Genomic DNA, 10,282 nt, shown 5'->3' on the forward strand with positions numbered 1-10,282 from the left:
ATTTTTCGAAAGGACTTAGGTCTTGATCTTTTGATTTTACTTAGTAACCATAAAACCCTTAAAAATGAAAAGTCTTTAAATTTTCTTATTTCAACACTTTCCAATTTTTTTTTTTATAAAAAGATCTTAATGACTTTTTTTCTTGAAGAATCGTCCTATATAAGTTTCTCGGTGTCATACTATCTAGAGATATTTTTCAATCAAGTATATTGATACATATTCGATAGACTCTTTTCAATGACGTATTCTTGTTGACCTCTTCAAGAAATATTGCACACTAATTATTAATTAGGGTAAATAATTGAATAATACCATGGAATAATTCAGATAAATTTACCTTGATGAATTAAATGTAAATTTTTGTTAAATTTATTTATTTATATAGATATATGGGGTGGATGATTATTGAAGGGCTGAGTGTGAAGCTATGTCCCCACAGAGTATGATTCTGTTGTCAACGATCCTAATCCTCCTCCATGGAGATCTGAAGTCAAGCAGCACAGGATCTCCAGATATCCACGATGTTCTCCCTGAGTACGGTTTTCCAAAGGGTCTTCTTCCGAACAACGTGATCTCCTACACCCTCTCCTCCGACGCCTCCTTCATCCTCCACTTAGATGCTCCCTGCTATGTCTACTGGGAGAACCAGTTGGTCTACTACAACACCCTAATCAAGGGCACCCTCACCTACGGTTCCGTCTCCCACGTCTCAGGGATTCAGGCTCAGAAACTCTTCCTCTGGCTCCCCGTCACCGGAATCAAGCTCCACCAGGATTCCGGCACGCTTCAGTTTTTCGTCGGAGCTTTTTCGCAGGAATTCCCCGTCACCGACTTCCAAGATGTACCTGGGTGCGCCCGTACAGGATCGCTGCTCAATCCAAATCTTTTCCTTCCTCTGTAACCCTCCTCTTCCTTCTTCCTTCTCTCCTCCGTCTTCTTCAAATTAAACACTTTATTTTACCAACTGAAATAATATTCATTAAAATCTGTATGCATTTGGAGTGAAATTTCATCATCATTAAATTTGTCTCTTCATAGCATCTATATAAAGTACAGTGTAAAAGTTCTTCTTCACTCTATTATTCCAAAGCACGGATGATGTGATTTTATTGTTTTGATGCTGTTTCTTAGTTTGTTTTTAATTAATTTTGATGTTTTAAAATATATTAAAAAATTATATACAAATATCAGTATATATTAAAAGTTTAGGAGAGATTAACAAAAGTTTCAACTGAAAATTCAGATTCTTTTTTTGACATTTTGACATTCTAAGATTAATTTTTCGATAAATATCTAAAAAGACCCCAAAAACAATACATTTAACAATTAGTCGAAACTAGTTTTTAATAAGTTAAAATAAAATTTTTAAAAATATAATGTATAAATTAATTTAAATATACTTAATTTTAACATGCAGAAAAAATAATAAATTTTTCTTCTTATTTTTCTCATTTAGAAATGTTTACAATGAAGTTTATGCAATTATTGTAATATCTAATAGCTGCTAAAAGATTATAATCCGACGACTAAGGGTGCGATTGGATTTATCCACAAAGATCTATAAACATAAAATAAAATAAAATAATTTTTTCTATAACTACAGATTAGTTTTTGTGTAGTTAATTTTAAGTCATGGAAACAAGTTATAAGTTTTTAGAGGGAAATTTATCCAAATATATCAAAATGAATAAATTATTATTAAATACAATATTTTGTAAACTTTACATATAAAATAATTATAAAAAACAAGTCGTGAATTTTTTAAAATTTTATAAATGCTTATCTACAACTTAATATATTAGAACATATTTGCTTAATGTAAAACATTAATTTTTTTACTAATATTAATCAAACTACATAATTTAAATGCAAGTCACACTTTAAGTATGAGTTTGATATAAAAATGATGAGGACATCTCTTAAGTTTTTAACTAGTACTCTAAAGAACATAAAAGTTGATTTTAATAAGATGAATACGTTTTTTGAGATTAAAAAGAAAAAACTTTGTATATCTAAAGGATCTTTAAAAGAGTAACTCATAAAAGAAACACATGAAGATGAATGGAAGAAACATTTTGAGACTATAAAAAGTTTAGAAGTTATGAACGGTCATTTTTCTTTATGTTGTGCAAATATGGTATTGAAAAAGCACAATTTATAAAGAATCAAACACTACTTAAACAAAGGATTTCACCACTGACAGTCGCATCAACAAGAGCAGCAATGAAGGTTCATAAAGGAAGAAGCTATTGATGAGCAGACAAATAGCTTTGGAGAAGGAGAAAGAAGACATCAAAATGGCTGATGCATTCATCAACAACTTCCACAAACAGTTGACGATTTAGAGAGAAAATAAACATGATTTGAGCATAATGAAATTGCTATAGTGGCTAAATAATAGTATGTTTGTTACTATAATTGGTGTAGCAATCTTAGTATACAATGATGTTACAGAAGTCCCTCATAAGGGAGAATACAATTGCAAAACAAATAATTCTGTATCCAATCAAATTTCATTGCTAACTTCTATACTAATGAATCAACCCTTTATTCTATACCTCTTCAACCAATCTTCTATTCTGACATTATCCCAAGACTAAACGCTGCTGCAAGGGATGGTATACTCTGTTCATATCTGAAAAAATTGCTTGGATCTACCTTTGTCTTTACCTCTACCAATCTATCAAAGTTTTTTTTGAAATACTTCTCACCCCAAACTCTAGCCTCTTCATAAGTAGCATTTCCAGGTCCATTAACCCCTATATCAACATCTCTATAGTTCAGATATGAACTTCTGGGTGACTTTGACACATAAGGCGTCATATAATCATAGAGCCTCCGAATCAGATCCAAATATCTGTTCCCAACATCTTCACCCTCCTCTTTCCAATTCACGGAGTACTGAATTTTGTATAAGTTACCAGCCCTATGTGGAAACGGTACTTCCATCTCAGAAATCTCACCCATTCTTCCACCATAGGGGTTCAGTGTGAGAACAGGTTTTTCTAGCTCCATCATTTTACTCCATACACCTTCAAACCCAGTTTTGGAAATAGGTTGCTGCACATAATCTGATTTCTTCTTCAAGAATTTCTCAGGTGTATCATGCCTTTGAAGCAGAACATCAACCGAAGTTCCCACTGGAAAGTTGTCCCAAAACAACACCGAATCGATCCAACTCATTTCAATGCAGTCTTCACCAACCAAACCAAATTCAGGGAAGCTATCACTCATCACGCGAACCAAATCTTGAGCATTTCCAAGAAATAAGGCATTGAACTTGGCTCTGATTGTCTTCTGACCCTTCCTTTTGACAGCACTAAGAACCACTCTTATAAACAATCCATCATGTATGTTACCGGCAACATACTGCCATCGATGAACAACATCAGTAGCCCCTTGTTCCAATGTTTTTTGAACTCTAAAAACTGTGACAACCTCAGGGACAGGAACCAGCTTGATTTTCCACGACACAATGACCCCAAAGCTAGCACCCCCACCTCCTCTAATCCCCCAGAAAAGATCCTCCCCCATTTTCTTCCTGTCCAAGACTCTCCCTTCAGCATCCACAATCACAGCATCCAAAACATGATCCACAGAAAGACCAAATTTTCTCATCATGTTCCCATACCCTCCCCCACTGAAGTGTCCTCCAACACCAACACTGTGACACACCCCAGCCGGGAAACCATACACCTTACTCCTCTCAGCAATCGCATGATAAAGTTCACCAATCGTTGACCCGGAGTCAACCCACACAGTCTCATCCTCCAAATTGACCTCCACTGTTCTCATCATGAACATGTCCATGATCGCAAACGGGGACCTTGACACGTAGGAAAGACCATCATAGTCATGGCCCCCACTTCTTATTCTGATCTGAAGTTGGAAACTTTTGCAGCAGATGATGGAGGCTTGGATGTGGGAGATGTGAGTTGGGGAAACGATGAACAATGGTTTAGGAGTGGTGGGAGAAGTGAATCTGAGGTTTCTGATGTAGGATTGCAAGATGGGAATGTACGAGGTGGTGTTAGGGAAATAGGTGACAGAGGAGATTGGATAGGAAGGGTCCGAATGAAGAGAGAGACACTGCAGAATGGCGTCTTCAACAGGATCTGAGGCCGCCATTAGAAGAAAGATTGAGAGAAAAGGTAAGATTGCAGAAACAAACATCTTCTATAATGTAAATGGTTTCTGGTTCACCTCTCAGAGGAAAGAAGAAAATAATCTTTCAAAATCTATGTATTTTTTATTATGTGAAAAAAAAATATTTAATCTGAAACACCATGTAATAAAATCTTCGGAATGAATTTTCTAAAATAATTTAAAATATGATTTTAGGAAGTATAAAATTGAGGAATTTCAATATAATTGCTACCTCTTGGGCATATTGGCATTTAAGGACTTATTGATCTGAGATCATTGGTTAGTAAAACATATATTGCTTGCAATTACCAATGCTCATCCCAACATTTTTAATGTTTGGCTCAATTCTATTTAGTTACAACTGTTTATATATTATTTCCCAAAATTAAGTCTTTATTCACTCACGAAATCGTAACGGTTGCTTCAATTATTAAATTATTGTTACGTTTTGTTTACAAGTTGTTCTCTTTTCTCCTATTTTTTTTATCTTCTTTTAATCACAATTTTCTCTTCTTCTTATTTTTTATTTTATTTTCTTTAGTCTTACTATTAATAAAAAATATAATTATTTCTGAATTTTTAAAAGTACATTTATGTAATTATTTCCACCTAATTAATAATAAAATTTTGAAAAATAACAATTTTGAAGAATTCATTATACAAGTCAATACATAATAATTTGGAAAAATAACAATTTTAAACTTAAATACAAAATTAAAATTTGTTTTTTTTTCAAACTTAGATATACTTTAGTTTTTAATGTATATAATTTTTTATTTAACGACATTAAATTTTTAAAAAAATTAATATTATTAAATTAAAATAATTATATTTATTTATTTTTAAAGTTTACAAATAAAAATGTATTTGAAATAAAAAGAAATTTTAATTTATGTATAATTTTAAGATTAAAATAATGACTATATACATTTATTAATATTGTATAAACCCAGTTATCGGTTTGGGTCGGGTCGAATTGAGTGGGCTGATCCGAGAGTGTCTTTGCCCTGATTCGCTTCTCTCGTCTCCTCCACTCTTCTTCACGAAGTAACGAACATTGTCTCTCATCTCACAAAGACAAAGACGCGCACGAGCACGTACGGAGAACTCTTCCTCTCGTCTCTCTCAGAGTCTTCTACTCGAACACTCTATCTCTGCTGCGACTTCAGTGTTCCGTTTGCTTTGCTGATTATGATTTGTGAGTGTTCGATATCTATACCGTTGCTTTTATTATAAGGATATGTGATAGTACTCTTCAATCGGAGCTTTGTATCTGCTAGGTTTTCAGTTCCATGATATCTGTTTTGTTTTGTGTGCAAGTGCCTTACCATACGAGGTGGAATAAAATGTTTAAATGATCTTTATCAAAATGTTTAAGTTAGTTTCACCTAAGTTCTTTTTGGCTGCATTTTATTCCTTTCTTTTGAAATGCTACTCAGGGGTTGGGAAAATCTCTTTTTGTTTCTTATCACTTTTGTGCTTTTTGCTTGAACCGCATCTTGCGCATCAATCGATAGCCCTTTCTTGAAATCTGGCTTTTCTTGGAATTGGAATGGCTATGGAAAGCCTGTTTTGTTTGAATGTTCTGTTAGATTTGTGGAATTTGTGCTAGGTGTTCTAGGTTTTTTATTTTCTTTTACTATATGGTGTTGTTGTGGTTTGTCAGTTTTAGACTTAAATCAATAGGACACTATTTATGTTGTTTCTGCATTTGAGGAGTCAACATGTTAGATTGTTAGCATTGGCTTATGAATCTTTAAAATTGAGGAAAACATATCTTTCTATATGACTATGTAGGGTGTGATTTCATGACTTGTACTTGAAGCAATATAGCTGGTTTGGTACGTTAGTTTTTTACCTGCTTTGTAAGGGATGCCAATAAGTGCTATTGAATGAGTACCTTTTAAGAACTGTGATTTTGAATCCCGAGCTCTTGCTTCCCTGACTGGGTCCACACTCTTAACAACAACCAAACTCTGTCTAAACACCACTGAACTAGTTTGAGTTTGAATGCATCCCCCAAACGGGGACAATAATATGGTGATCTACATGACGTGATGTTTAGTGGCAGTCAGAGGACATTCAAGGAGTGCAATGTGGGGTGTATGACGTGTGAGGCCTTCAAGGAGCTGGGTATGAGTGTGATGTGTCCATGGGTAGTGGCTCCAGTGAGAAACTCTGCTTTGTTGAAGGGGAAATAGAGGGAGGCGAAGAAGAGCTTCTTCTTTGCCTTCCTGTGGCATGAAGTTAAGACTCAAATTTGATTGACTGGTATAATGTGTGAAGTATTTGTTTCCCTGATTTTGGGGATCTTGATTGGTACATTTTGTGCAACCTAAAATTTAAGATTTGATGTTCCTCCACTTAATCCTTTGACTAATTCTTACTGATTCATTTAATGGAGAGGAAACGTTCCCTCTTAACGTATGATTTATGACTTGTTTTTATTGAAATATCAGATATAGTCGACTGACCTCAAATTAAAACTGTAAAGTGAATCAATAATTGTATTATAGATGTCTTGTGCGCTGAGCATTATAATTTCTTCGCAGTTATGGCTTTGATTCTTTCATATCTTATGTAGGTATCAAACCATTTCTATTTCATTCTCTTAAAAAAGGACAAAACGAATGGGATTGTGTAGGCTTTTAAAATCTCCGCTTCTAATCTTTCTAATTTTTTCTTGGAACAGATGGCAGAGCTGGCAACTGAGAAACATGTTCGCTACATATTAACAGTTGAAAAGGTTTGCTTCCTGTTTATACATTCTTTCTGAAAAGAAGGAGACTGTCTTGAGTTCATTATCACAAAACATAGATGATTTGCAAACTCTTATTTTATGCTTAAAAGGTTAGATGTCTTCATTTTTCTTTTTACACATTCTTTATTATCCAGAGGAAAGATAATTTTGAATCTGTGGTAATGGAGCATCTAAGAATGAGTGGGGCATACTGGGGATTGACTGCTCTGGATCTTCTGGGAAAGCTTGATAGTGTTGATGTTGATGAGGTTACTTCATGGTTGCTGGGTTGTCAACATGAGTCAGGTTGTTAAATGTTTAATTTGTTTCCCTACTTTGTACTTGGGATTATTTTAGACATCAGCATTATAGATAATTTCTTATGAGATCGTGTTGCTGTGAAGGGGGATTTGGTGGAAATATTGGTCATGACCCGCACATCCTGTATACACTGAGTGCAGTGCAGGTGTTGGCTCTCTTTGATAAGATGGATGTTATTGACGTAGATAAGGTGACAAATTGTATCCTTACACATATTGACTGGTTTTGAAGGTCCTATAATCTGTATTCACAAATATTCTGTGATACAGAAGAAACTGTTCTTTTTGCAGTTTTTTAAATAGTATATTTATGTTTTTTATCAGGAAGCTTTATCTGGTTATCATGCTGTGCTTTTTAGAAAGATAATTGAAAAGATTTTATTGTGATTTTTAGTGGAGTTTGATGGATTAGTTACTACAATTACATCAGTGAAAAAAGTATACTGGATCTTCGTTACTTAATATCTGTCAGATATTGTCAGCCTGCAAAATGAAGATGGATCCTTTTCAGGGGATATGTGGGGTGAAGTTGATACGCGGTATTGTTCTTAAGTTCCATATTCGTTATTGAGCGTGTAAGAGCTTATTGTATTTTTAACTAAAATCCACTGAATTGTTTGTCTTAGGTTCTCATATATTGCTATCTGTTGCTTATCAATATTACATCGCTTGGACAAAATCAATGTGGAGAAAGCTGTGAAGTACATTATAAGTTGCAAAAATATGGATGGTGGTTTTGGTTGCACCCCTGGTGGGGAATCTCATGCTGGTCAAAGTATGTAATATTATCATGATCTTTACTTAAATTATTAATTTCTCTATCACTTACTCAATGAATGTACTAATCCTACTGTTCCCTTCAACAATTATGTTCTTCGCTTCTTCCTCACATGAAGGGCATAATTTGAATTGGAGTATATTTTCTGACGTTATGGATAATCTGTTTAATCCTATCCTAGGCAGCACACTAAGAGAGCTCTAAAAATTAATATTTCATTTAGAGTAGTTTTCTTGTAGTTTAAATGTTGTTTAAGTTAAAACTCGTTAATTCATCCATCATCATCTGGGAATATACTCCTTGTAAAATATTTGCTTTTCATATTGTCAGTTTTCTGTTGTGTGGGAGCCCTTGCCATAACGGGGTCACTAGATCTTGTTGACAAGGACCTACTAGGTTGGTGGTTATGTGAGCGACAGGTTAAATCTGGAGGTCTGAATGGGCGTCCTGAGAAACTTCCTGATGTGAGCAAATCTTTTCAAATTTACATCTATTGCTTTATGTGATATGCTCATTTCTCTTACTAGGTTTTAGATCATCTCAGGTCTGCTACTCATGGTGGGTTCTTTCTAGCCTGACCATGATTGATAGAGTTCATTGGATCAGTAAGGAGAAGCTTATAAGGTTCATCCTAGACTGCCAGGTTAGTTATTGAATGTCTTACTGTGTTTATAAATCTGCGTATTCTTTTGTTTTATTTTTATTTTCGTGCATAAACTACTATTAGGTAAGTATTTCTTAAATAATTTGTATGTTGAAACTGGAAGGACACAGAAAATGGTGGGATTTCAGACAGGCCAGATGATGCCGTGGATATATTTCACACATTCTTCGGGGTGGCAGGTGGAGTACCTCTTATATTTTTGCTTGTTTTTTATTCCATTTGTTGTGCTAAATCTTGTCATCTGGGCTTTCCTTGCTTAATATGGGAACCACCCCACCTCTTCCTTTCTCATGCATTGAGATTACCCAATTTGGGAAAGGTATTGGCCTGTCACTTCATTCACCTTCTCTTTCCAAAGAGTGATGATGAACCATTTTTCCAATCCTTCGTTGTGAATCTCTATTGCTAGCTTCATGTTTCAGATAAGATTAACCATACTAGTTCAACATGCTTATTATGTTAATGTCACATTAGAAGTGGATATTTAATATGATTCTATTTTTATTTGTAATTGTTTGGAAGGCTTAAGTGGCACATATGTGTGAATTAATAGATTTTAGTTGTTACATTCTGTGTCACTTTTCCCCCTTCATAGTACTACTGTTCAGATAACCTATATCGTGTTCCAAATTCAGTGTCTAAAAAGATGGAATGTAGCTTATAGCCAGAATCCCTATTTATCCATTCCTGACGACAATGTTTTTGCTTTTAGTCATGTGTTTCTTATTCCATTCAGGCTAAAAACTAGGGACATTGTTTTTTTTTCACAGGACTTTCACTTCTTGAATATCCAGAAGTGAAACCGATAGATCCAGCTTATGCCTTACCTGTTGATGTTGTAAATCGGATTTTCTTTACGAAATAAGAGTGAAGTAGTTCAGTTCGATGATATTATCCAGTAATGACTCACTCTTGGGAGTTGGATCTACCACCCTCGGCGCAAAAACAATTAATTATTTCCTAAACAAAATGTTTACATTGTTTAGCTTTGTTAATTAAATTGATGTCATACGAATAGGATTGTTCGGTGTTGTAGTCAACCATCAAAGATTTTAAATATATATATATATATATATATATATATATATATATATATATATATATATATATATGTATATGTATATATTTGGATAGGCTAATGTAAGAGAATTTTAAAATTTTTGTTTAGTTTTAAAATATGTAACAATAAAAAAAGAAAAGAGAAAAAATTAATTTCATGTTCCATATAGTTTTAATATATTATAATTGGCAATTCTAAACGTTTAAAGCATGTTATTGTTTTTGTATGTGTACTATATGGTGTAGACGACTTACCTCGGCCCATTCAATAGCAAGGAACTGATTGACAGGCATTTAGTGACATTAATGGGTAATAAAGGTGAGTAATTATTATTTGCATTTGTGGCTAATCAACGAGTGATATCAGGCAGCACAATATATATTGCATTAAATGGCATTATATGACATTCAATGGGCTGAACAATTACAAAGCCTATAAATACAGAACTAATATGGTGTAGACGACCGAAAGCGGTTAATCCCTTCAATAGGAAGGAACTGATCGGTAGATATTTAGTGGCATTAATGGGCAATAAAGGTGAGTAATTATTACATCAAATGTATTGCATTTGTGG

General features: G+C 34.0%; 2 protein-coding genes and 1 pseudogene across 4 annotated transcripts; 2 read left to right on the top strand and 1 right to left on the bottom strand.

The window, feature by feature from the left end:
* Positions 1-399: 399 nt before the first annotated feature.
* Positions 400-1,116, top strand: LOC148193426 (uncharacterized). Its single transcript, XM_088099595.1, has one exon. The coding sequence runs from the start codon at positions 428-430 to the stop codon at positions 899-901; it is 474 nt and encodes a 157-aa protein (XP_087955721.1). The 5' UTR covers positions 400-427; the 3' UTR covers positions 902-1,116.
* A 1,275-nt stretch (positions 1,117-2,391) lies between these two features.
* Positions 2,392-4,207, bottom strand: LOC148193427 (berberine bridge enzyme-like 8 pseudogene; annotated as a pseudogene).
* Positions 4,208-5,169: 962 nt separating this feature from the next.
* LOC124827121 (geranylgeranyl transferase type-2 subunit beta 1) lies at positions 5,170-9,688 on the top strand. Of its 3 annotated transcripts, none has more exons than XM_047300114.2 (10): positions 5,172-5,344; positions 6,839-6,892; positions 7,042-7,192; positions 7,291-7,407; positions 7,679-7,745; positions 7,833-7,981; positions 8,315-8,448; positions 8,529-8,627; positions 8,759-8,827; positions 9,419-9,688. In XM_047300114.2, exons 2-10 carry the CDS (start codon positions 6,839-6,841, stop codon positions 9,446-9,448), a joined length of 870 nt encoding a protein of 289 aa, XP_047156070.2. In that variant the 5' UTR covers positions 5,172-5,344; the 3' UTR covers positions 9,449-9,688. The 3 variants fall into 3 exon arrangements, with proteins under 3 accessions (XP_087955070.1, XP_047156070.2, XP_047156068.2); XM_047300112.2 differs by having other exon boundaries at positions 5,173-5,344; positions 8,752-8,827; XM_088098944.1 differs by lacking the exon at positions 9,419-9,688 and having other exon boundaries at positions 5,170-5,344; positions 8,752-9,136.
* Positions 9,689-10,282: the final 594 nt, after the last annotated feature.

This window comes from Vigna umbellata, chromosome 9 (genome assembly GCF_029865625.1).
Source record: "Vigna umbellata cultivar VRB3 chromosome 9, Vumbellata_1.0, whole genome shotgun sequence".
NCBI classification, from domain to species: domain Eukaryota; kingdom Viridiplantae; phylum Streptophyta; class Magnoliopsida; order Fabales; family Fabaceae; genus Vigna; species Vigna umbellata.